The sequence below is a fragment of the Abrus precatorius genome, unplaced genomic scaffold, assembly GCF_003935025.1.
Source record: "Abrus precatorius isolate BTA unplaced genomic scaffold, Abrus_2018 Scaffold8, whole genome shotgun sequence".
NCBI classification, from domain to species: Eukaryota; Viridiplantae; Streptophyta; class Magnoliopsida; order Fabales; family Fabaceae; genus Abrus; species Abrus precatorius.
The window spans coordinates 23,953,029-23,981,024 of NW_020874428.1; the positions used below are offsets into that span (position 1 = coordinate 23,953,029).

The 27,996-nt window shown below is 34.1% G+C and overlaps 2 protein-coding genes across 7 annotated transcripts; one reads left to right on the forward strand and one right to left on the reverse strand.

Annotated features, from left to right (window-relative positions):
- The first annotated feature begins 186 nt into the window (after positions 1 to 186).
- On the forward strand, positions 187 to 4,538 carry LOC113846684 (protein ESKIMO 1-like). 4 transcript variants are annotated; one of them, XM_027475212.1, is made up of 6 exons: positions 187 to 574; positions 632 to 960; positions 1,070 to 1,241; positions 1,675 to 1,877; positions 1,978 to 2,136; positions 3,277 to 4,538. In XM_027475212.1, exons 1-6 carry the CDS (start codon positions 272 to 274, stop codon positions 3,623 to 3,625), a joined length of 1,515 nt encoding a protein of 504 aa, XP_027331013.1. In that variant the 5' UTR covers positions 187 to 271; the 3' UTR covers positions 3,626 to 4,538. The 4 variants fall into 4 exon arrangements, with proteins under 4 accessions (XP_027331013.1, XP_027331014.1, XP_027331012.1 ...); XM_027475213.1 differs by having other exon boundaries at positions 187 to 440; positions 765 to 960; XM_027475211.1 differs by having other exon boundaries at positions 187 to 960.
- Positions 4,362 to 27,852, reverse strand: LOC113846683 (anaphase-promoting complex subunit 1). 3 transcript variants are annotated; one of them, XM_027475208.1, is made up of 37 exons: positions 27,507 to 27,852; positions 27,220 to 27,283; positions 24,916 to 25,000; positions 23,746 to 23,984; positions 23,491 to 23,596; positions 23,234 to 23,394; positions 21,790 to 21,977; positions 21,639 to 21,708; positions 20,534 to 20,704; positions 19,913 to 20,403; positions 18,614 to 19,073; positions 17,932 to 18,270; positions 17,273 to 17,356; positions 16,171 to 16,263; positions 16,007 to 16,066; positions 15,796 to 15,894; positions 15,068 to 15,208; positions 14,464 to 14,544; positions 14,136 to 14,207; positions 13,806 to 13,877; positions 13,152 to 13,245; positions 12,993 to 13,072; positions 12,750 to 12,803; positions 12,533 to 12,610; positions 12,165 to 12,286; positions 11,909 to 12,072; positions 10,706 to 10,782; positions 10,513 to 10,626; positions 10,321 to 10,422; positions 9,550 to 9,690; positions 9,280 to 9,453; positions 9,025 to 9,088; positions 8,780 to 8,919; positions 8,537 to 8,694; positions 6,768 to 6,846; positions 6,095 to 6,193; positions 4,362 to 5,218 (listed from the first exon to the last, which is right to left on the reverse strand). In XM_027475208.1, the coding sequence occupies exons 1-37, from the start codon at positions 27,731 to 27,733 to the stop codon at positions 4,841 to 4,843; spliced, it is 5,421 nt and encodes a 1,806-aa protein (XP_027331009.1). In that variant the 5' UTR covers positions 27,734 to 27,852; the 3' UTR covers positions 4,362 to 4,840. The 3 variants fall into 3 exon arrangements, with proteins under 3 accessions (XP_027331009.1, XP_027331008.1, XP_027331010.1); XM_027475207.1 differs by having other exon boundaries at positions 4,841 to 5,218; positions 12,750 to 12,806; XM_027475209.1 differs by lacking the exon at positions 24,916 to 25,000 and having other exon boundaries at positions 4,841 to 5,218; positions 12,750 to 12,806; positions 27,507 to 27,527.
- Positions 27,853 to 27,996: the final 144 nt, after the last annotated feature.

Consider the following 27,996-nt stretch of genomic DNA (forward strand, 5'->3'; position numbering starts at 1 on the left):
GATTCTAGCTTGAGAATTGAGAAAAGACCACTCTCCCTCCACCAATAACCTCTTGTGTATTCTTGAAAGACAACACCATTTCACCAAACCTTAATTAAACAAACAAACACAACCTAATACTTGAATTCATGTTTCTCTCTTTCAATGTCCCTCCTTGCTTTCTCTATATTTCTACCTCATTTCTCTTCTTCTTTGCTCAGGGATAATTATTCTGATATCAACTCTCTCTCTCTCTCTCTCTCTCTCTCTCTCTCTCTCTCTCTCTCCCCCCATGCAGCCTCTTCGAAGAAAGACTCCTCTTTTCAACTCAGAAATGGGGGCAATGAAGAGTCGAAAGAACAATAACCTCTCCATTTTCGTGGTGGTGTTCTCCATATTCCTCTTTGGGGTCTTCATGTACAACGAGGACGTTAAGTCAATAGCGGAGTTTCCATTCTCGAGTCCTAAAGCACAAGAAACCCATGGAGGGAAATCCAAACAAGTTGAGTCTGTTCATGAAGACACTGTTGTAGTTCAAAGGGACACTGAGAAAGACGTGGAAGACAGTGTAGTTCAAAGGGACACTGAGAAAGATGTAGAAGACACTGTCACTGTCACAGTTTCTAAGAACTCAAGAGCTCAATTGGAGAAGAGCCAGGATGAAGATTCTGATGAAACACAAGAGCGTGTTGATTTGAAAACGGTTGTGGCGGAGGAGAAAGAGAAGAAGATTGAATTGCCACGTGCGGAGGAAGAGGAAGAGGAGGAGGAGGAGGAGGAAGAAGATGAAGAGGTTGTGTTGCCTCCAGAAGATTGTGACTTGTTCACTGGGGAGTGGGTTTTGGATAACGTGACACATCCTTTGTATAAAGAAGAGCAATGTGAATTCCTAACTTCGCAAGTGACATGCATGAAGAATGGACGACCAGATTCTTTGTATCAGAACTGGAAATGGCAACCCAGAGATTGTTCTCTACCCAAGTAAGCTATTTGGTTCTTTCATTTTTCATTTGTTTCTTCTCAATCTTCATAGTTATTTTGTTCTTATTAGTAATATTCTTATTGGTTGCATTTTTGTAAACTTATTAAGGTTCAAACCGAAGCTGTTGTTTGAGAAGATTAGAGGGAAAAGGCTTATGTTTGTTGGAGACTCACTGAATAGGAACCAGTGGGAATCGATGGTTTGTATGGTCAATTCTGCGGTTCCTTCAGAGAATAGGACTTGGTACAAGACTGGTTCACTTGCTATCTTCAAAATCGAGGTTTGTAATTGTCGTTCCCCTTTTTTCTCTGGGTGTGCCAACCCATTCTTGATGATCATAAATCATAATAATTTGACATAATGATTAACCACAAGCATGTAACATCATATTAGAGTGAAGTACTAATTCATCTGCATTAATTTTTAACCTCTTGGGATTGTGGTGGAATCAGTACAAACACGTAATAAGAATCATTTTGTGCAACGGTGGTGGGCCACTGAATTCGATAACCAAATGGGGGTTTTTTTAAATACCAAGTTATCTTAAAAAAACTTCTTATTGGCCTTTGCCTGAAAGATCTGGCTTTGGGAGATCATGCCAATCTCTTGGTAGTTAAGAAAGGACATGTGGTGTCAGGGGATAAAATAAAACTAGGAATATTGCTTAGGATGCACTCATGTTTAGTAACTAACTGGTTATGTTTGTGTAGGAGCCAGAGCACGTTACTACGGTGGAATTCTACTGGGCACCATTCCTTGTAGAGTCAAATTCAGATGATCCAAATATGCATAGCATATTGAACCGTATCATCATGCCTGAATCGATTGAAAAGCATGGAGTGAATTGGAAGGATGTGGACTACCTGATTTTCAACACCTACATATGGTGGATGAACACTTTCACTATGAAAGTCCTGTAAGCACGAGATCACTCTACCCCATTTCTTTCCTCTTAAAGTTTCGTAATTTTCAAGCAAATTTATGAATTTGTCTATTCTTGGGGTGTGATTCAATAGGCGAGGGTCATTTGATGAAGGGTCCACGGAGTACGATGAAGTCCCACGGCCAGTAGCATATGCGAGAGTCGTCAATACATGGTCAAAATGGGTAGATGACAACATCGATCCAAATCGGACCAAAGTTTTCTTCAGCAGCACGTCTCCTCTGCATATCAAGTAATGACCGTGTCTTAATTTCTCCCTTTTCATCTTTGAAGAATCAACAAGCATAGATTTCATAATATAGACATAAGCCATGGAGACAAGGACATATAGAATAGATATAATAAAACGTGGCTTAAATATGATTTGTCTCCACATTTTAATAATTTTTAGTTTTAGTTCTTTTCAATAATCATTTTCACTTCAGTTTTTTATATTTTTCATAAATTATTATTTTTAGTTCTCATAATAATGTGATGTAATAAAAAAAAACTGACATTTTACAGCATCCTAGTGAATCAAATCAGCAATATAAATTAAAAATAAAAATTTATGAAAAAATAAGGACTAAAACAAAAAATTAAAAAAATTAAAATAAAAAAAATTTACTAAGGATTAAAAACATATTTAAGTTAAAATGATATATATCATATATATATGTATGTATATATATGAAAGTGTTGCGTCATATCTAATATATAAAAAAAATCTAAACGTATTTGATGATACAAACAACTTGTTTTTATTAAAAAAAATGTTGGTATTTTTTAATCTGTAACTAATTAATCAGATTTGCTACATACGCTGTTTTTTTAATCACTTTTCACACTCGTTAATGATGTGAAAATAATCGATAAACACCACAAAATGCATGTCATTCTCCAGTAATTTACATGTCATTCATCGATGCAAGAATGATACAAACATTGTGAAAATATCATTTCATTTTCAAATGTTCGGTTTCACATTTGATAACTTCGACCATCAATTGGCTTTGAGAAACTTGCCTACTAATCCATTCCTATGGCTAGCTGAGTAGTTGGCACCAATTACCAAACAGTTTAACCCACTTGCAATCCTCCACAAACTGTCAATCAGTATGTAGTAATTTATTTGCTATGCCACTAGCACTAGGCGAGACCATCTCTAGCGCGAACTATTTAATAACATAATTGGTGTTTTCATGTTTGATCTTTGGTAGCTTGGTGGGTGACCCGCTACTTCGTTTTTCTTTTTCACGAAGTTTATACTTCAACTTAACCATTGACCAAAAAAGAAAAAAATACATTTAATTAACTGTGTACATAGCACCTAAGAATACTTTTGCACCTTGCTTTTGAATCCAACATTAAATTTAACCACACGATTTTGTAGGAGTGAGAATTGGAACAACCCGGATGGCATAAAATGTGCTAAGGAAACCACTCCAGTTGTGAATATGTCGACCCCATTGGATGTGGGCACAGATCGTCGCCTTTTTGCCATTGCCAACAATGTGACACAGTCAATGAAGGTGCCGGTGAACTTTATCAACATCACTACTTTATCAGAGTTAAGAAAAGATGCACATACCTCTGTTTACACCATACGCCAAGGCAAGATGCTAACACCGGAACAGCAAGCTGACCCGGCTACCTATGCAGATTGTATTCATTGGTGCTTACCGGGATTACCCGACACTTGGAATGAGTTCCTTTACACACGGATCATCTCTCAATCTTGACCTACAACGTACAGATATCTCCACACAATTCTGTTTCCCCCTTTTCCCTCATAATTGTTATTATTTTTCCTTAAGAAAAACAGCTCCTTTTTCCCCTGAATGCCTCACTCAGTATTTGATTTGTGTCAGTTTTTGTAATTTTAGTCACTTTCTATTAACTTTTCTTTTTTTAGGAATTGGGCATTTTTACCCCTTTATTTCCCTGTTTCTTTATTAAGCCAATTCGGCCATGTGCAGAAGCACAGCAAGATCCTTAAATGTACAATGAACCTTTCTGGAATGAAAAGAAAATAAAGCACGGAAGTTTCGTTTAGATTATTTCATCGGACAATTGTTTCAACTTCAAATTTCTAAATAGGGGTGCTTTGTGATCTTACGTGTAAATTTGAAAAATAAAATAACTTCGTTTATATCATACTTGTAACTTTTCGAAAAAGTAAATCAAATTATCTAAAAGGCAATTTATTATTTAGAAAATTTAAGATAAAATCATTTTGTTTAATTACAAATATACAAAGCATTTTTATTTCAATAGTTCTTTCTTTCCCAAAACTACTCAGTAATTTCATGAACTATAAAATCTAATTTTAGATTCTGATTTTAAAAAACTAAATAATAATGATTTTATTTAAATGGAAGTGATTTTTTTCTTGCATAAAGCTAACAAATGGACTTTTAATATAATTAAATAGTGAAAATTAAAAATAACAAAGGGAATTATACGACACTTTTAATTAAATTTTGGCAAGCATCTAAGTTAACATTACTGGTAATTGATACCTCGAATAAGTTTGAATACAGAATTGTAGTCGAAAATGCAACGATAACAAAATACGTATGAAACCTGCCTTTTTTTTGGTCAAAATGTAAGAAACCTACGAAAATACGATTCAAAAATATGAAAATACTCGACCAAAAAAATGGAAATACGTAAGAAACCTACGAAAAAAGATTGTTCTGCTTACTATTTTTCTATAACGCCTGGTAATAGACACTATCTTGAGGTTAGCTTACTACGCGCAACTAATGCTCATCACGATTTGCTTGTAATCAGTCCAAGCAGTTACACGGACACATGGCTATACAAACAAGATAATTAATAAGACATCAAATCTGTAAATACACGTGCACACCCGGTTTAAAGGGACATACTCGAATAGCCAAAAACGCTTTGCCAGCTACAGAGGTGAAGGCTACTACTGTACATTACTACAATCATGAGAAACATCTATTTATCTCGCTGATCGCATTGATGTGAGTTCTTGGAAAAACCAGACGCAATAAGGGAACTGACGATGACGACATAAACTTAGGTTTGACTCTATCAGCAGCTGTCCGAATTAAAGATGAAGCTGGTACATCAAACCACTGAAGGAACCAAGAAAGAAGTATCGAACGTTTGTCTTGGGATTCCCCATCAGGCCATTTTCCCAATTTCAAATATTTATGGAAATCATCCTTCAATTCCTGAGAACAATTTAGGAGCTCTTCCACCTGCTTCCTAAGAGAACCAACAAATCTTGATTGAACAATTCCTCCTTTTGGTGCAGATAATTTTCCAGTCATCAATGCCTCAATGTATGTCAATGCAATCTGCAAGTAGATACGATTAGCATCAAATCACATGCTTATAAGGGGTGGCCCAGCGCATGAGGCTCTAACCATTATGAGACCTGGAGAGGTCAAATGCATGCAACCTTTAGTGGACTGGACAGGCAGATTTCATGACTCAACCATGACTTAGCACATCACAAACACAAGCGGTCTTACCATTATAGATACCTAAACTTGAGGAGTGAGATTTATTTTGATTTGAAGAACAATTCATAAATAGGTCTACAGAATGAGTAATTGAGCATAATATAACTCATCCTGGGGAAACATGATGTCTAATTGAGATAATATGATGGTATCCATGCAGTGTGCGCCATCACTAATGGTAAGAAAACAAAAAATATATCTAAAGAGCTGAACATAAATCTGTCTAGGCTTTATTTAGATGTTTGGAAGGAGAAAAAAGGAAAGGGTTTAAATATTTAATATTGAGAAGAGAAAGTGAACAAGGTTGTAAATGACATTATTATTTTTTATATCTTTTAATCTTTTTTAATTTTTTTTAAAAATAAAAAAAATTCTCTCTATAAAAATTAATAATTTTACTTTTTATAATTTTTTAAAAAAATTTACTTTAAAAACTAACATATTTAAAAAAAAGTTTAAAACCCTAATCGTAAAAGAGTATGAGAGAGTGGAAGAGAGAAAGATTCTAAAATAGAAAAACTTAAAAAACTATCATTCAAAGGATTTTAGAGAGTTTAGAAAAACTCCCTAACATTTCTCCTCCTAATTAAGTAACTTCTAAAAAAAGATTAAACTCAACTAACCCTTCCCAAATATGAAATTCAAATATAGCCTTAGAGACAGACTATTACTCAAAAAGACAGTATAAAGACTAGGCATGAAACTCACCTTAAAACCAGATATAGAGATTGAGTCACCAAAAACAATGGCCCCAGTAGTAACTTGTTCAGCCATTGATTCAACTGTTGTGTATAATGACAAATATACCTGCACAATGAAACCATCAATAAAGTAATATCAGAATATTCCAATTTTAAAAGGTGCTAAATCTCATTATCTAATGGTTTCCCGCAAGCATAGACATTAAACTGTTCTTTTTTAATTTTATTCACATGCTCCTAGTGGGGTCATATCAAGTGAGAAGAGCAGAATCAAGCCTTTTCCAAGAAACAACTCATTGAGAAGTTTATATCATGTAGATCATGCTCATAAAATTCCATGATATTTAATAATTTCTTTATGCTGTGTTAGTAATTTACTGCATAAGATTACTGTCCAAAATGTGGAATTTAAAATAGAAGAGATTGTTGACTACTGAATTTTTACTTGTGGATAAACAATTTTGTTGAAATGTGGCATGTATGATCAAACATGTCATTCATATATTGCTTACACAAATCTTAAGTCATAAGCTGCATCCAATCATATTTCGCCTTTCCATGCAAATCACAGAAATAGAGTGTAATCCTTATGGTATTGCAACCAGAATTGAAGCTTTTAAATTGAGTCAATATTATGTGTAGAATTTAAGAAGTACAAATTAACCTTCCAAGAACCGTACCTGTAAAAGAGCTGGTCTATCCTTGCTCACACACTCAAATAATACTTGCAAGCAAAATTCCTTGAAATCAACATCAGATCTGCAAGCATGTTTTATTAGTCTATTTAGATATTGCACCACCTTTACAGCAAAGAAATGCAATACTATCTGCTAGTAGGCTGCATAATTAGTAATAATTACAGCATCTCTGACTTGTCATTAATGATCTTCAATGTGAAGCTCAGGAATAATAGAATATAAATGGTTTAGAAACCAAAAAAAAAAAAAAGAAAACAAAATCTCTTTAAAGGGAAGGCCAGAATTAGGCATGTCTAGCAAATAATGGTGCAAAGATAGATGCAACTGACATCACCTTTACTTTCAGCAAGCAACATACTGTAATTGGGTGAAATTATAGATAACAAATGACACTCCTGTACAGCCCATTCAATTACATGGCTATGATCTGACCAATAGAATTTAAGCATCTTATCTTGGGAGTTTTTGAGGAAGTTTCTGCTTTGAAGATTAATTGGAATAAAAGATCAATCAAGCCTCTATATTGCCATAGGTGTAGCCTATCAGATAGAGAGGACTATGAGAAATTTCCAGGTTGGCAGGCTAACAAAAAAAATGTGGATTAAATCTTGGTAACTTGTTCAAAAACATTGTAATAACATTGCCCTGTAGTGGCATTTTACTCTTTTTCTAGAGAGAAATGTTTTATAGCATAAGGTAATTTGAACTAAATATGGTCTTCATCCCAATAGTTCTGATTCCAAAGCGGCAATGAGATGAGAGTTCCAAGTCCTTGGAAATTACTTCTCAAGGATATTTTCATTTTATGAATCTGGTTTCATTATCAATGGTTTTAGGAGAATAATTTGGTGGGTGATGTCCCTTTCTCAAGCTTTTCCGCCTCATTTGGCTATCTACTGTTCACAATTCTCATCATATTTTTAAAAACTTTTAATGGACGAGAATAAACTCAACGTAATAGAGGTATGAATGATGCATTGAATAAGTGGACATACTGGACAAGATTAAGAATAGTTTGGTAGCACCCGTGGTGGTTTGAGAATGCATGCAAACCTATAGAAGCCCCTATCATGAGAGTGGATCAAATGAAGGGTGACCCAATTGCTAAAAACAGAGAGAAACTGGGAACAACTATAGATGAAACCATCATGAAGGGTTTAGAAATCAACACTTTATCTACAGACATGATTTACGATAGAGAATGATGGCATCCTTTAATCCATGTACTTGAATCTGCTCAGGACGAAATGGTTTAGTTATTTTTCATTCTGTAGGCTCTTCTAGGAATTTTCAATTTCCAGAAATTTATATGCAGAGAAACCATTGAACTTCATTCCCTTTTGCGCTTACTTGATTCTCCAACATTTTGCTTATAATCTTGATATGAGAATCTGGACCAACAATTCTACTGGTGTTTTTACTTGCAAATCTTATTCAACCTTCTTATATAGATGGATGAGCAATCTGAGTCTTCCCATCTTTTCAATTATCTTTCTTCAATTTTCAACAGCCAGAGATGGTTTCATATGTATATGAAAGCTGTACTTAGATATGCTCCCTAGGAGAGTGTAATAAAAATTATCATTATTCATTAAAGGGTGTTGCATCTTACCAGTTACTATTATTCATCAAAAGATGTAAGAAACATTTCATAAATCAAACAAATATAAAAAAATACAAAAAACATAATCAAGCAGGACATGAATGCCAAAACATGGGATGTAAAAAACAATTCAGAAATACAAACTAACCTATTATACCAGGAGGGGTCACAGCAGAGCCGTGCAAAAGCAATCAAACTAGGATCAGATGAGAAGGTACCAACCAACTGATCAACTGTGATAGAACCAGATCCATTATGGACGTCTGTGATTGTATCAGATGCTTTTAAATTTGTCAGGCCAAACACCTAGATCAAACAAAAATAAAATAAAATGAGTGTATAATACTTGGATGGACATGTCTGATAGTATCAATTACTAAGCAATTCCAACCTTGTGCATTGCCCGTGACAGCAGGGACTGGCACCCAATGGGATCATCAACATATGAACAAGCTCCAACCTTTCTTTTGATAAAAAGAATACCAGAATTAAAAGGATTATTCTTGTCCCCAAAATTCCACCAAGGTTTATCTGTTGTTAAATCCATAATTGGTGTTAATCATTTAAATGGTATACAATTCTAAAAATATCAAATCAGTATAGGATCATATAAACAGAATAATAGTTTATATTTACCTTCAGGGGTAAAGTCTATTACTTGAGGCCAGTAGCGAGGCCCACAGACACGTATTCTTTTCAACTGTAATCATCAATGGCAACACAAATTAGACCAACAAATGCTTTTCTTTGCTTCAACAACAAGAAATATATTAAGTCTAAACAGACAAAATTAATTCACACAGAAAAATTGAGCACTAAAAAAGATAAATTAAGACAAATTGAAGTACCCCACAGATTTCAATTGTAGACCATTCAGACAATCAGACTTACAATTGATCGCTCTGGCAGAAGGCAAGGGGTGACCTCACAAAAGCTTGACTCTGCATAATGTTCAGTTTCTCTGATTGTGACCTCAATCGGAGCATAAACAGGTACACCTGTGTCAACATCAACTGTTTGAATCCATCGTGCCTCTGTAGCAAGGACATATAAATGGCGAAATGCCTGCAAAAAGACTTTTTTCAGAACTTAATTTGAGCAGTAAAATAAAGAACATTTACAAATTTAACACAAGGTACAATGATTCCAGCAATATGATACCTGAAGGTGGCATCTGTTATCGTTTGGACCAGTTGGCAAACGTGGATATAGAGTAATGAGCAAAGCAGCAATGGAACTGTTGTTTGTTGAAAATGTTCTCATTCCACCCCCAAGAAACAAGAAACCAATGGCTAAGCTTACCTAAAACAGCCAGTTCAAGAACAAAAATAAGAATGAAGACCGAAGAAAGATAATAAAAAAACTCAATCTTTAAAGAAAAAAAAAAGGTGAAATCAAGCATGTACAAGATGTTGCATTAATATAGATTACGTAAATAAGGTTTATTTTGACAAATAAAGTACAGGAGCTATATGAACTTCAAACTGATTCTTTGATATTACTATCATAATACAAGCTATAAGAATCTCATAAGCCCTTTGTCTATTGATGATTATCTGCATGTACGGATGCACAAGCCACAAGCAGAAGAAACATTTATGTACATGAATACAAAAGCAGACTTTTTTGGTTCATTGGACACCAAATCATTGAAGAGAAATTTCACTGATTTTCTTTTATCCAAAGTACAACTGGTTGTGCCTCGCACACATCACAGCATCCAAAGGGAAAGAGGGACTTGTGTATGACATTTGGAATAATGGTATCAGACCACCTCCCGCCACCTAAGATAGGGCAGTTCAATCCCCAACCCCAGAAAATTCAAGCTCCAAAACCAGCTTCTCACATATATATATCGATTTTATTTTTATATAAAAAAGTAAAAATTGAAAAAAAAAAAAAAAAAAAAACACCACAACTTGTAGAACTTACTGCCATCTGAATACCATAATTTGATTGCCCATCTGCACAATTCCTGCTCCTTAGGAATCTCAACAGCCGAAAGGTCTGTAAATGTCCAGATCCAGCCATAACCTGGTGTGTAGCAGAGGTTTTACCATGGAATTTTAGCCATGACCTTATTCTATAATTAGTTAACAATGGAAGGAAGGGGGAAGCACATACCACAGATAGAGAAAGAACAATAAGGTGAAGGCATGTCTCCAAAGTACCCCGGTCAATGTAGCGAGACAGTCCCTTTGGGAAAACCTTTCCATTTATAGGAGAAACAGGCTTGATCTGCAAGATAAAAATAAACCATTTAGAACCAACTACTTGACATGCATACAGGAGTTAGGCAGTGTAATTCTGGACTGACCTCATTAAGAAAGTATATGGCAAATTCATAAAGTAATTCCTGTGCATTTTCATTTCTTGTGCCAGCAAACACCAGTCCTGAAATGGTTAAAAAGAACAAGTTTCAAGATAAAGATCAAACAGTGTCACTACCACTAATGGACTTTTGTTTCATATGGAAAAGGTGAGGAAAAAAAAGCTGGGAGAACAATTAAAAGATGACTCTCACATTTGGTTTAGCCAAGAAATGAGAGAAGGAAAAACAGAGTATGGGCCACACACAATTGTTAATCTCACATCTATGCCAAGAAAGAGAGCAAAAGAGCAATCTTTTTAGTTTTCCATTGATGTCCTTAGTCCCTTATGCTTTTCAGGAATTCCAGTTGCCCAGTGCCTACCATTTTTATTCTTTTCTTTGGTTTTCTTTTAGTTCATTTAGTTAAAGGTACTGATAGGTTGTTTACTTGGGCTAACTGGTAATCAGTTTAGGTGTTGCTTTTTTTTTATTTGATCAAATAAACAAATGTTTTGACAAATTATAATAAACAGATCTAAATATTTATTTTATTTAATCAAATAATATTTTATTCAATAATTTTAAAATAATATTTGCATTAATCAAATTCTGCCTATGGTTTTATATAGTCAATCCCAAGCTTTGGTAAAGGAAGAAGGTTGTGTTAAGTCATTGACACCCCTCAATCTAAAACTTGTCAAAACCCATACATGGATTTATGTTAATTGATCAAATATACTAAAAAAATAATAAATTAATGAGAGATTAATATTTTATTACAATACTCAGATCCTTTTTTGGGATATAATTGTCTAATAAAAATAGTCATTTTCTTTCTCTTCACATTCTTTTATATTCACTCATACCAAACAGTCTAAAACTCTCTTCATTTTCTCACCACAGTACACTACTTTTCTACTCAAATTCTTTCTTATTTCTCTCCTTCCATTTTCTTTCTTAAACCAGAGTATAAGTGGTGCTACTAGCAAAAGAATGGAAAAGATAGAAGGAACCTTTGTTAATAAAATATCATCAAGGACAATAGTAACAATGAGGATTTAAATTACTCCATTCAGTGGTATGATTACCTTTGTTATATAAAGAATTTGGATATAAACATACAAGACCAAGGACAAGTGGTCTAAGATGGTGGTTGAAGCAATATGTCAAATTCATCAAAAAATGAACGCAAAGAACAGAAAATTTTACCAAGGGATATACAAGCTCCAGCCACTATATTAACATAAGCCTGTATAAAAGCCTCAGCATCCATATCGTCAATATCATTGCCATCCTCACCTCCAATCCCTTCTACAGTAGATTTGACAATCTCGGGAATTTGAGACCAAACCCAATCTTTTGAGGGATGAACCCTACCAAAAAAAAAATATAGCAAAATGGATCGAAAGGGTGACAAACAGATTCAAGTAAATTGTTGAAATAACTTAAAGAAACCAGCACAAACCTGTTCCACATTATTAAATTCCGAGCAATGACTCGAAGCATTATAAAGTCAGGCCTCACATATTGCAAATCAAAATATGTATTGGGTATTGAGAGCCTAGACACAATAGCCTCAGTTTCTGTCTGTCAAAAGAATACAGTCCAAAGTCATAAAGACTCCATAGATAGTAAGATATGCATATTCATGAATGAGCTCGGAGTTGCCTACTTATATATCAATCGTAAGGAAACTACAAATTTGTAGGCAATGATAATTCTGAACCTGTTCCTCATTATCTCTAATAGTAGAAAACTACTTAAATTGCAGTAGCTAAACAGACTTCTTGTTGCCATATATAACTTATTGTGAAGTGAGGTCATTGGAAGCACCTTCATAAACATCAAAGCAAGGGCAATTGTGGCCCCAGGTGCAGTGACATCAATATTGACTGTTGTCCCATCCATCATCTGCAACAAGAAGTACAAATGCTCCAATTAATTATGCAGAAGAGAATCCCAACCATAATATCTCTCAAACTCATACAATTTTATTTTACTTTATTTTATTATAAAAAACAAAAGAAATTATGAATTGAATACTCTGAACCTGTGCAGAACCACGATTTTCATCCATTGAGACTGTTGAAAAATGAGATCTCTCCTGATGCAGAAGTACTTTAGCATTATATAAACATTATAAGGTAGTATTAAAATTCTAAACAGAGGATTACAATGGCAGTCTCTTACACATTCAAAAGTAGATTCAATAACTAATATAGAAACGAATAGAGAAATGAGGTTTTCAACCAATGACAGAATAAAAGACAGTAGAATTTGTGAACTCCATTACATTGTGTACTTTGCCACCAACATAAAGAAACAGACGATTCACAAACGTTTCCATGAAACCAAGTGCATCTTCTCCACGTCCTTCAGGCAATAAATTTTAGTTAGATAAAGAACCAGAAAACCACAATCCAGAACCAGCTAATTATTCAAGCATGCATACCCAGTGCAACAAGACCCAGTGCAAATCCTGCAGAAACAGCATGACCCTCTCGCTCTAGAACATTATCACCTCCACTTCGACGGCCAATTTCACCCTGAAATTACATATCAACGTAAGGGAAGACCAGTTAAAAGAAATTAAATAGAAGACATAAGTAACAGAAATTGAAAGTAAATACTACAACCATGCAACCCTAATCAACAAGAGAAGGCATGAGTACTGTTATTGAGAATTAAAAGGCACCATGCATACAAAAATTGAATCATGAAATAAATTTATGCACAGCTATTTAGGCAGGTTTATTAAAAATATGGACCATATACTGTACACAACCAACAAATAATATCATGCAGGCACACATCTTTGAAAGACCAATTCCTAAACACACGAGTGCACAAGTGATAATGAAATACAAATATCAAAACTCCAAGTAAATTGAATTTAACATAACAGAAGGGGAAGGAGGCAACAAGAATGTAAATCATACCCACTGGCTAAATGGTCCCACAAAGTAATAAAATTCAGCAGAATAAATAGTACCAGTTCAATCGTAATCTACATTCATGATCATTTGATGGCATGTATGAATTGAATAACTCAGGCAAGTATTCAAGCATTGAATAAATAGCAGATAAAGACAAGAAATATATTTACCAATAAAACCTGCATTGTTTGTGGATGAGCTGAACCTTCATATAAAATTCCCACAGACATTAAAGCAGCTGACTGCAAAATGTAACAAAATTGCAACTTGACGAATAATAATTGGGTGTGACAGAAACACTAATGCACACAAGTAATGATAGTCATATTACAGCACAAAGTTGAATGTCATTGACAGAATAATCAACTTCTTCATGAGATAAAATGAGGTTAGTTGAAATTGCAACTATGGCATTTATAACTTCTGTTCCAATGTTAGAAAGGTGTGGGAGTGAAACAGGCCAATCTAAAGTGAACATATAAAATAAACATAAAGCTTACCTGAAGCAAGGTTGGAACCTCTAACTCTGGATAGGAAGATGGATGTCGTACAGGAATATGAACATAAAGTATCTGCCACAGTAACTTTATCAGTTCTCCAAACATAAAAAGCAGAAGGGATGAGTTCAGGGGTTCGCAATCCAAAAGACAACTTATAGAGCTCAAAGATATTTAAAGTAATTTTCTAATGCACTCAAGTTATGACCAGGTATGCACTCAATCCATAAGATTTCAAAGCAATTTTCTAATGCACTCAACTCAAGCTAAGATATGGTATTTGAGGAGAGAGATCTGCTACTATTTCATCAGAAATAATGTTTGATAATACCTTTGATATAGCTGGTTGCATAGTGCCTCTATAAGAAGCTGCCAACCCAAGCATTAATCCCACAGTAGTACTTTCATGCTCCTAAAAATATGTAGTGAAGTTAATTTGATGTCAGACAAAATGGAAAAGCTGAAAGATAACAATATAATAATAAAAAGGAAAGATGGAAGAATTGTCCCCAAGTTCACAGAAATTAAATGAATACATTGCGACAACCATTTTGCTATTCTTGTGGAAAGCAGGGTGAAATATGAAAATAACCCCAAAATTGTTGGACAGGGACGAAGTGCAACCCCTTTCAGCATAGTGGCTACAAATAGCCACAATTTTAGACAAAATACACTCGGAAATGCAGTTCATGTAGCGGAGGCCAGCCACAACACTACAGCACCTGACAACTATACAACAAATATCCTAAATTTCACAGCTTTTAACCCATAACTAGATGGAGTCCAATGGTAACTATAGAAAGACTAATGAATAAAGACTGAACTTAGAGCTGCAGCAACAAATCATATATGCTATGAAAGATTTTGACAGAAATTTAAAATTAATTATTTCTCTAATGTGAATGGAGTGCTAATGGAGCACTAGAGAATTGAACCTGAGAAAAATACTGGTAGATGTCAGTGATACTTAATACTTGCAGATATCCATGCAGTCCTAGAGCAAGTAGAAGTCCAGCGTGAACAGAATTTGGCTCCTCAGGTTTGTTATATATAATCCATGTTCTTGACATTCTTCCCTGCAAAGGGGTTGTATGCATTTTTAATAAATATGCATCTATGACATACAATTACACAAGCTACAATAAGTCAATAACAAATACTCAAACCCAAAGCTTTGTTAAGTATCAACATTATTCAGACTAATTATTGCTTGAAAACAAGATTCCTCCTTAAGTTTTTGGTATATGTCTCTAATTGCTGACACACTCCATTAAGGGTGTTTGATTTGCTAAAACGAGGAACAGGAGAGTACCCAAAAAAAAAATTAAAGCCCTTCATCTAACTTTAAGTACAGGGAAAAAGCAGTCCAAGGGGCAACAGAAAAAACTGTTACACATTGTAACAGGTCTTTTTAGGGGAGCGTCCTTGTTAGATCTCCAGAGAGATTGGCAAGCCATGTTGCATCTTTATTGACTACTCTTTTTATTTGGCATTGCATAATCTTAAGTCCTCGAAGATTTCTTATCCTCTTTTTGTATCTTCCTTTCCTATTTTAATAAATTCTTTTCTAATAAAAAAAGAAAAGAAAGAAAACAATTTCCCAGCAAAAACAAGATTTAAAAAAACTGCTCAGAACTATGTAACCTAGGTATCAATGTTAAACCTGAAGTGGGGCAAGTCTAAGTCCAGCAGCAACAGCATTATGAAACTCAGGCCACGATCTGAGTTCTTGTATGTTCCTGATGTTTGGATCTAGATTAACCTGTGAATAGACAGCATGTCTAAAGTAAAAACAAATACAAAAACTACTAAATAGCTTCACAAGCCAAAACAGGTATTACAGATATAGTCAAGAGCATATGATATCAACTTACAGTAGCATTCTGTTGGGCTGGCAACCGACCTGCTAATACCAGCTTTGGAACAGTAAAAGCCTAGAAGTTTTGCAATAATTTCAATCAGAAAGAATATATTTCCAGAAATTTCAAGATTCTCAGTGGAGGCAAATCGGAATAAAAAGTATTAAATGTAAGAGCACCTCAGTTAAGAGTGTATATATGGTTGCAAGGGTAAATGCACCGCGTCCAAGAGGAAGTGAAGCAGTCCTTTGTGCAAGGTGCCACAACTGGGCCTTCATAAAAGTAAAGAAAATGTGTCAAAGGCAAACATTTTTTAAATTACAAACAAGAAGTAATGTACAGCAGATAATTAAAACAAAAACTAGGCCATTTTTTCAATAATAGAATTTGCTAGGAGAGGAAACAATTACAAAAATGACACAGCAATTACAAAGATGAAGGAATTAAAACATGGCCCAAAATTGGAATAAATAACAAATCAACTACACAAGCAAAGCTCTCCTCCCTGTATAAGTACTATAAGACCATGAGTCATGTACAATATGCAAATTACAAATGTTGCTTTAGTTCCATATTGGTGTGATTTAGCTGATGTAACAAATATAAATGCTTAAAAACATAAATACTAATTTACAATAATTAAGATTAACTTTATTAATAGAAAAATAATTCAAAAGGGATATATATATATATATAAACCATAATAATCAAAATATTTTACATTAAATAATTGAAGATAAATGCTGATGTCAGTACAGCCAAGAGCCCAAGAGTATATTAATTATTTTTATCTTAATAATTAAATCAAATAGCCTGGCCTAATATTAAAATCATAACTTCTCAATATGAGAATAATAACAAAATCAACCAAACATCAAAACTCAGGAGAAATACAAATTTATGACAAAATTAAGGAAGAAAGCAAGGGAACAAACAACCAGATTGTGAGACCAAAGAAATGTTTGAATAGCCCAATTTATGTATAATAGATAGCTAAAATATCAATGTTGCCTGAAAAAAATGAATTTCTTCCACCTAAAATAAAAGTAACATTGACGAACACCTAACAATGGAGAGAGATATTCTTTACATAAATCAGGAATGTTACATCCAACAGCTGAGATTTCACTTTAAAGTTAATATGACGGTGCAGAACAGAAGATTTAATTTATCAGACTTGCTAAGGATATTACCATCAAATATCTCAGTTGCTTGAATAGTCAAACTATACACAACATTGTTTACAATCACAAATAAATCAAATGCCATGGAAATACATACCTGGTGGAGGTCCTGATCAGAAGCACTATGGTTAACAGATGTTTGAATTGCCACAGGTCTTGAAGAGCACAAAAGGCGTCTAACCTAGTTAAAATAGCCATAGCCAATTCAGAAAAGAAATAAATAAATTTGTAACTTCTGCACCAGCACAACACACATTAACTGACAATAGACTAAGAAAATGTAATTTAAAAATATCAGTAAAAAATGTACTCAGACTAGAGCTTTATTCTGTAACAATTGTCCAATGAGCCCTACTTAGTAACGTTGAAGCCTTGAAGGTTCCAGAAAAGTCCATGAAGAAAAAACAGAATAAAAAGTTCCAAATTTCTAAAATACAATAAAGCAGCTGATGTTATATCCAAAACAAGCCCAAGAAGGCTTAACATTAACAAGTACCTATAGCACTATTTTTGCCTATCAGTTGTTTTTGAAGACAGGTGAAAAATAAAAGGAAAAAAAATAACTCTGAACTCACTAGTAGTGTGACAATAAAGCAGCAGCAGCATTTTGCCTAAAATGATTGCTAATAAATTGATGAGCAAAAATTATTCCCTTTTATATGACCTATAGACAAACCACATCAGGGACTGAAAATATGCGTAAAATAATCAAATCAGTAGTATTCCAAATTTCTTATGTGAAGTGCCATAACTGACCTCATTCAATCTCAGGTCCCGACCATAGCGCAACTGTGTGCTAGAGTTGAAAATATGCTCCATACCATCAGTCATAGACCCATCAACTGAATCTGTATCCTCAAACTTTGTTCCTTCCAATCCAATTGCATCAGAAATAGTAGAAGATATTGTCACTGGATGCAGATTTAGCATATAAGGTGTGGACATTGAGATTACATTCACATTGGTTGGTGTTTCAATGCCCCTATATTTGCATTCATGTGCCAAAGTTGACATTGCCAAATCTTGTCTACCAAGAAGGACATAAGCAGAAGCTGGCCAGTCATTGGGAGGTGAATCTCGACATTTATCTAATGCCTAGAAGGCATAACAGCAATTAGGTGTAACAAAAAGCTGTCGACATATATGTTAAAACTTACTAGAGATAATACCTAGAGCGCAACTACTACAGTAGCAAGCAACTACATGCAAAAAAAGAAGAAGTATATTCTCCCATACATGTAAAAGAGTCAAAGAAATATAAGATAAGCAATATGCAATGCCTGATAAATGAGTGTGTCACCATGAACATTAAAATTTTGTAAGAAGACAACAGGCAATTTCAAATGTAAGAATACTCCGTGGAGAAATTTGTAAAATGATTTAAATTAATTGACATAAAAGGTTATCAAATCTCTAACAACAACAAAGTCAAACTTACATGACGAAGGGGAAGGGATACACCAGAAGGTAATGAGTCCAGCTGTTGAAGTCCAAATCTTTCTCCAACCATTGCTAAAACAGTAAGCTCTTCCTTCGAAGAATGTGATCCCGTAGTAATGTTACAAAAGACACCAGAAGACAGCTTCTTTCCTAGCAATGTAGCACCAGATAATATGCTATAAAAGCAAACCACTTTCCGAGCTAAGCTAACAACAGAACTTCCATCTTTATAGACTAAAGCTGGAAGATCACTAATATTAGCATAATTACCCCCATATTGCAAGCAATTCTCAAGCCATCTGAATAAACTTGGACAAATTTTCAGAGAAATGGTGATTCCAGACTTCAGAAACCTTTTACAGAGGCCAGGGAAATCACGAATATAGTGGTCCAAGTAGTTGCCCTCACCCAGAAACTCAGCAATGTTGCATAAGAGAATTGAAAGAAGCTCTAAGTCCCTATTGACAACAAGTATCATATAGAATCACCACAAAATATATTTTCTGAAAATAAAAAGCGGAAAACTAATTACTAATGAAAATACAGCCTAAAGAACACAATGATATGCTTAAAGTGTTTCATCTGGTATTTTTATTCTTTACTTCATTGGTCACCTTTCGTGTCATCTGCAGTCCGGCCATCATCCACTTAAAGGCTTAAACTTAGTTGATTCCTTGATTTTTGTTGTTAAAGACTTGGGTGTTTAGCTTAAGACTGTGACTTTCAATAATTAATAATTATTTATGAACAAGCCTTTCATTTTGTGTAATTAATTACTTTTGAGTATTTATATATGATAAATTATTTAACATGTACTGTATATGTAGTTTTTGGTACAGTAGCTGTCCAGCTAGTGTGCCTTTGAAGCTGGCTGCTTTGCCACTATCCAGGAGAGATAACTGTGGACTTAAAATATTGCTGACAGAACAAATTATGTAAGACGGGCAGGGCTAATTCAAACTATCCCTCTGACTATACCATCTCATAAAGCAGAAGAATGTCAGTATATCGCCATGAAAGGAAAGAAAAGAAAAGAATTGAGGGAGGTACTTTAACTTTAAATTTAGCCTCAAACTGACATTAAAAACACTGAACATACAACTAAAACATAATATAGATTACAGGCTAGGAACACTAAGCCCAATCAACAAGCTGCTGCTGCAACAAATGGGTAAGTATTACCAAACAAAATGCCTGATAGGATAGAAATAAGTGATGCCAACAAATGCATTAGCTAGGCTACTACAGACTAAAATGAAAAAGTAACTAAAAAAATAACATGAGATCAGAGGCATACCTTTTGCGAAGATTATCAAGTTTCAGGCTTTCATAGAGCGCATGAAGAGATTCCAAACTTTCCCGTAACAGTTCAGTATAAAATGGCTTTTCAAAACTTTGTGTGCCATCTATAGATGACCTGGGGAAATTTGATTCCTGCTGATCAAGTGACAGTGCACAAGGTATCCGGAACATAGAGTTTACTTTGCAAAAATTATAATGAAATTGGCTGTTAACAAGGAAGTCCCAAGCAGAATGTGGCACTGAATCAGAACACTTTTGAGATATAATGTTAGATTGGCTGCATATTTGCATAATTACACGACAAAAACAGTCCCATTCTGAATCAACATTAGATTCAGCTTCTGGTAGATGAGCAGCATCACCATCTTTCCACAGAAGACCAAGAAAATGTCTGTAAAAACTAGAACCAAGACCCTCAGCAAGTGCTGTGATGCAATCATTAGCTATTGATGATGAAGGGCTTTGCTGTAATGCACATCTAAAGATCTGCATATGCAATGCAGGGATGTTAAAAGATGCAATTTCAAAGAAACAGTGATTATTAGACTTTCATTTGCCAAGGAACCTGCTCATGGTAAAAATAGAAAAGAAAAAATCCCTAAATCAAGTCATATACCTGCCTATTATTTACTATCACATTGACACGCCCCTCAACAGAATCAGCCAGTCCAGTTATCTTTAAGTCATTGGGAAGAGAAGATTTTTCTGGAAGCTCCAAATCTGGCATAATCTTGTCTTTATTTAAGCAAGAAGGTAGCACATATTTGCACAGGCATTGCTTCCCAGACTACAATATAAAAAGACATATGACTAAAATAAATATCAAGCATTAGCAATCTAGATGGCACTTGAAGAAATCGTGGAAATGAATTATCATATAGGAATTAGGAGAAGGTTGGGAGAGACTGAAGACAGTTGTGTAAAGTTTATAAAATCTAAATGAAAAATAATTTCAACAAATTAAAGCTGCCACGTTTTCAGCTCCACTCATAAGAAACCATATCCAGGCATTACAGTAACATATAGGTTTAATTTCATAAGGCTTGAACAAGTTATTAGATGTAGCACTCAGTACTTATCAGGGAACAAAAAGCATTGGTAAAAGTGCAACAGTTAGGGAGAGGGAGTACCAAAATTTATTTTATATGTACACAATTACACATTAATTGAAGGAAAGATAAAAACAGAGCAGGAAATCATGAATCCTCCAAAGTCCTAACAGCAACCATAAACAAGAATGATACAAGCATCAGTTCAAAAGAGTTCAAAAAACCAGTAAACTGTCAAGTTAATACTTAAAATTATATGGGTCAAGCATTTTAGTCCCAAATAAGATTTTAAATTCCATTTGTTAATCCCTAACTTTATAGAACATTAATCATTTGTCTTTTTACACTTTATAATTTACTATTGTTTTGCACTAGAAAAGACTAAAGTATGTCATTTGCAAAGTCAACGACTGACAACGAATTTTTAAAATCTAAGGGATTAAAATGCATGACCCATACAATCTTGAGGACTAATTTAACAATTTACACTGTAAAAAATCAAGCATTAACCCACAAGGAAGCTAAAAAAAATAATAATCAAAATACAATATAATGGCAAAGACCAATGTAGAGACAGAATAATAAATATAAATAGATTGAGTAAAGCAGGGACACTAAAATTAAATGAACAATGACTCAATCAATATGTGCCCACCAATGTGTAAAGCTTACATAGAGAAGCAGAACATTTTCTGGAGTCAAAACCATTATGTCTGAATGTGAAAGTAGTCCAACTTTGACACTGGAGTGCACATAATTGAAAAAAATTACATCCATCATTATATGTGCAATGTAGAATGTAGAACTAGGAGGAATATCTTACCTTGGGCGGGTTACCGTAACAGGTGAAGCTGCAATTGCAGCAATGATCCAGCTCATATCAGGTTTAACATCAAACACAATCTCATTATTTATTTCAACACACTGAAGATTAACAGATAACAACTTTCTTTGTTCTTGGTGAAAAAAGCAGACAACAGGAGCTGCATCACCATCAGTGGCCATAAAGACCTAATAATCATTTGAAAAAGAAAAGAAATAGAATTAAATGCATAAACAGTAAATGATAAACCATCCAAGGAGGAAAGAAGCATGAAATTCATCCATCCGACTATTTAATTAAAGATTAACAGTTTCACTTTTCTGAACTAAAAATGCAAAATTCCAAAAAATAAAATAATTTTTCAAACAATGAAACAATCAGTCATTTGGGTAATCTATTTATACAAAACATTGTTAACTAACAAAGTGTTTGGATTATCCCGGTTAGCATAGTTTATGCTCAAAATATTGTACAGTCAAACTCTTCTTTTAGAATCCAATTGTAAGGTATGGCACTAGTCCCAAATTAGAAGAGTATGAGATTCAAGGGTAAAGTTTATAAGGCCTTGAGAACTATAGCAGCTAGCTTTTGTGATATGATTCTCCCAAGATTCCTATCATCTTACCATTGTTAAATAGTGCCATGGCACTATGGAGTAGTGGATTTTAACAAAATGCCATTACAGGGCTATGCTGTTAGGGGTGTCTGTTTACATTTGCCATTAGCAGTTATGGCAGTGCCTGAGGCTACGCCATCTACCAAATTTGATGGAAAATTTTTGGCTTGCCACCATCTGCCATTAATAGCATTGAATTTTACAAAGAAACCTTTTTGAGGGAAGAGGGCATGATTTTTCCCCAAAAATTAAGCAAATACAAGCATGCCCTAAAAGAAACCAAGTCAAAGTAACAGAATGCTTTAGGAGCTTACCCAAAAAAAAAAAACTAAAAAATTAAATAATGTGTTAAGAATGTGCATATCATAGTGGCATAAATTCAAGAATGAAAAGTGCAACCTGTGGCTAAGTGAGAAAGATTAAAGGGGGAAAGAGAAAGAGTACCACAACAACGTGAAGATAGAATAATTGGCAGGGAGCACCAGCACAATAAGGTGGCCCTCTGCTGTAAGCCGATTATGAAATCAAATAAAATATTCAAAAGCATTTGAAATAATTATTTTACATGTACTAAATATGTTAAGTAAATACAATTTTAAATTAACAAACTTCTATTTATGCTAGAAATACAAACAAAACAGCTTCAAGGACATATAAGGCATCCACATTTAGAATTATTGATACTTGAAGAACAAAGAAAACAAGTATGTAGGAAACAAATGAGTCATTAACTGGTCAATTGCATTTTCTTTTGAAACCAAAAATAAATTGCCAAATTAAACTCACAGACCAACAATAGCCGGATAACTGTATGCAAGCCTATATCACCTTACAAGCAGCTGTCTGAGCACCTTTTCCCTGCCATATTCTGCGGAAGGATAAATGTTTTGGCAATACACTCATGGGATCTACATTTAATAAACTAATGCCTGCCTCATCAAAGTTAGAATTGACAATTTCTGCAACCCACAAAGAGTGCTGCATCTTTCCTGTATTCAAGGTAATACCATCACAAAAATTGCTTGGATTACAAGATGTTCACAAGAAGACCAGGAACTGATTGCAAGAACTTTAATTAAAGAAACCTTTATTATAGGATGCCATAAGTGGGACCTGATCACTTGTCCAAATTGTCTTTTCGTCATATTCCTTCATCATGTTCAATTTCCCTCTTTCTTCAATAAAAGTTGGCTACAATTACAGTAAAATAAAAAGTCAGAAATCAAACAAAAAAAGTAATACCAGAACAAGAATTTATTGCAGTAAATATTAACATCTTCACAAGATATAACCTAGGAGAACAAAGTATCAGCTACAATCTGTAGATTCTTATAACATACTTGTTGTTCGTCCAGTGGATCCATCAGGATAAGATGAGAGGATATCAAAGCACCCTCCCCTTTTTGAATATGATTAGATGCATTAAGCAGCATATCACGTGTACTAAGCAAATGGCTTGTAGATGAAAAAGGAACACGTGATGGTATATTTACTTCAACTCCTTGCTGTAGTAATAAACCAAATGGAAGAGGCCATATAGATGTAATTGTACGAGGAAGTGGAAGTGATACTACTTCACCTATTAAACAGAAGGAAATTTCAGTTACTATATATAGCACCAAAAACAAGAATAAATTTAAACACCTGAAAATATTGGCAATTTGATATATAGATATACAAGAGAGATTTAAATTGATGACTCCTAATCACAATATGAGTGTGCGTGCCTATATATATATATTCATATGTAAAATTGAGATTTAAAAATATTATGAATCAAAGATGGAAAAGGAACAGGAGACATATAGTTAATTTGATTCCTTGCTAAAGAGACAGATGAAATGAAACATACTGCAGAGACATGTAGAGCGATGCTGTAATGGAAAGGATGTCTTTTTCATCCATAAAACAATTGGACATATATTTAATTCAAAAGGAAAGGAACATGAAACATATAGACTAGTCAATTCAATTGGACCCCAGTTTCTTCATGACTTAAAACAACACATACATATAAAAACTAAAACAATACTGTAAGTGATGGATTTTACATAAATGATATGGAATAATTAGGACATAATTCAGCTATTTCAAAGTAATTTATGCCATTTTTATTTTGGGATTTATGAACTAAAATGAATAAAAAAAGTGCAAAATATACAGGACCAACTTTTCAATCTAATCTTAAAGTTTAAGAGTACTAGTGATTGACTAGGATATTGACCACCTTAGCGTTATGAATATTTTTATAGGTGTCATATTTCTGTAACACTTAATATTTATTAATTCCCACAAGGTGGGAAAAGACTTGATTGCTTTTGTTGATTTGAATCCCAAAGATTCTTGGTTACTTTAGTTCTTGTTTTTACATCAATAATGAGTAAAACGAAACCTGTTTCCAATGAGTAAGAGTTTTTAACACCTAAGCCACAAGCAAGTACCATTCCCGTGCCATAAGTGTTTTCTATCCTTTTCTATCATATGATGGTTGAAGTTCATTCAGTACTCACCAGAAGTATTATAGATAGTCAAACAATCAATTTGTAATATACATAGAAGAGCTTCAGCTGTATGACCAAGACGACACCAGCACACCTAAAATTTCAAAATAATTAGTTTAAGCAATACTGTTTTGGTGAATGGAACAAAAAGCACCATTGCATTTACAACAAGAAGGGAAAAGAAAATTCAAAATTGAGACTTTTTGTCCTCTACTTTTGCACTTCCTGGTTGCATGGACAATATTGCAGCAATCAAATGGTTGGATAAATTTTGACCTCCTTAGTCCTTGAAAACCCAAAGTGAAGTCAAGGAAGACATTTTTTTTTAAGGAAAACTGAGGAAAGAAGGATTAAATGAAACTAAAGAAGATAAAATAACCTCCTTAAACACAGCAGCAAAATTAAACAGAATATGGAATGTCTCACAGTCTCAGCACCTGTACAAATGCTTAGCAAATAAATTCAACATAAGAAACCTTTGAACACCAAAGAGATACAATAAAAACCATACTATCCAGCAAAAATTCAAGGTCAAATATTGCCTTAAAAATCTAGTACAGGTGCTAGATTTTTACTAAATGATAGGACTCCAAGGACAACATAATTCATGCACATCAAAGACTCCTTCCTTACTCCTGCCAAAATCTAGTAAAAGGAAATGCTCCAAAGCTCTCAGCACACATCCAAGGTTCACACACCAAGAATCCTACTTCAAATGCTGCTAGTTGCCACACAATGCACTAATAAATATTGAATGGAGCTATTTTTTGAATATGAGTAACAAAAAACATAAAAAAAAACTTTGTGAGGTCTGCAAAATTGTAAAGTCGATAAGATTTTAGAATCATGGAAAAGTGTGCTGAGTGAATATTAGGATAGTAAGCCAACAGTTGAGTGATTGAAAATTGGTATTCAATGGCCAGGATAATTCGGTGCTTCCAGTTTGTTAAAATGGCCTTAAAGCATGCATGGTTTATTACATCATGTGGACGAAGTAATGGTCCTGAGATTAGTGACCTAAACCTTTTTCCTGTATCATATCTCAATGTATTTGCAAAATTAGTAGAATTGAGGGTTAAACTTTTAACAAAATAAATGAAAGTTCAAATTGTTGAAATTTGAAGACTTATGAGTCCAATTTCCTTCTTCTCTCTACATATATCTCATGTGGCACTGGCATTATTCAGAACCATATAGCATCTTCCTATCTTACACTATTAAACTATAAATATCCTCTTATGATCTTATCCATTAAAAATAGATTCCTTTTAAATTGAAAATTGCCCATAAAAGTATGTTGTAAAATATAATTAGGAGATTTATTATAATTAGGAGATTTGTTCTGTAATTAAGGATAGATTTGGCTGATTTTATTTGTACAGTTCTTATTTCCTTAATTAAGAGACTAGTAGTCTATATAAATGTATTTTATACAGGCTCTCAATTAATCAAGAAATTTCAATATTATTCACATAATATTCTGTTCCCTTTTTTCAATTAAGTATAAACCTTTGCATCCAAATTCCCAGAATAAGTCGTTACATCCAAAATTTTCAGCTACCACTTACTTGAAGATTGTTTACACTTTCATCTTCAAAAACACTATTTCTTTGTCTGCTGCTATACTCAGCAGATATTGACCTTGTTTAAGTGAACTTCTAAAGAAGTCTTTATAAAAAAAAATAGTATAAATAATAAATAAAAAATTTCTATAAGTTAAAAACAATTTATCTTTTCAAATTTCAGAAAAGATAAAGGAGAGAGCTTCTCAAAACCTTTCAAAAAATAGAGAAGTATAAGTTGTCTCTAACTTATGAAAGAAGTTTTATTCATTTTTAACTGATTTTTTTTCATATAAGAACTTCTCTAAAAATTTTTCATTACAGGGCTATTGTCCATTTGCACGAGAATTTTAACTATATATGTGAATTATATGTCCTCTAAACCCTAGTCCCAAAGCCTGTTTCTACTTGTAAGGAATAATGAAGATTAAAGTAAATAAAAATAAAAACAAATACATGGAAAAAGGAAGGGGACACTAAACCTAAAACTTAACTACTTTTAACTTACTCATCAAACCAAACGTGGAACAATAAATTTCTAGCTGAGACAGTAAAGAGCATTTCCTCTTCAAACTCAAACCAGCAGTTTTGGCTTCACTCAATTAAAATTGCAAACCAAACTAAAAAAAAAATCCAGACACAAAATAATATTCCTACAACAAAGTTCACTGAACGAAATTTAGTAGCACATGAGTTATAACATAGACGTTAAGGGAAACCTATCTCAAAACAAGAAGATCAAAATTCGCACCTTAACGATGGGGGATCGCAAGGTAAATCGCTTAAATACTCTTGCACCTGTCGACCATATTATCCTGTCATATATCAGTAAGCACGTTAGATAAAGCAATGCACGGAATATGATGGTTCAGATAAAGTAACACAACAGCAGAAAAAAAAAAAAACAAACAAAAAAAAAAAACAACGGTAATTGAAAATGAAGCTTAAGATGTAACTTCATTCTCCTTTTTCTTCTTTTCTGCATCGTCGGAAGCAATTAAGCAAAGAAGCAAGGGATTTTGGCAATAAATGAATTACCGATTCCCTCGGATAAAGAGCTCGTGATCGCCGCGATTTCTCAGTGCAGAAGCAACCTCATCGCAATCGTCTTCAGCGTCTCTGTCTCGAGCGATTTCAGGATCGAAAAGGAAGTAATGGTACTTGTCAGAGACAGTGTCAGCGGGTTTACCGTCGAGAGCTTCGGCAATGAGGCCAAAGGGCTTGAACTCGCCCAGCACTGTTAAAAGACGAACTCCAATAGACATTTTCGGAGCTCAGGGCAAGTTCTCTCGCTATATTTCAGCGGTGATGGGGGAGTAGAAGAGAAGTAGAGTGAAATGAACTTGAAGTGTGTTGCAGGAACCAAGCCTCCTTCCTCCCGCTCTTTATTTTTGGTTGGATTTTAGTTTGGAACGCAAACTGGTGGGGTTGGGTTTAGTGCCACTGAGCTAGAACCCTAGATTTGAAAATTATATTTTTGCAACAACCATTTTTAAAATTGCCCCGGTCTTTTTCTTTGCTTTTTTTT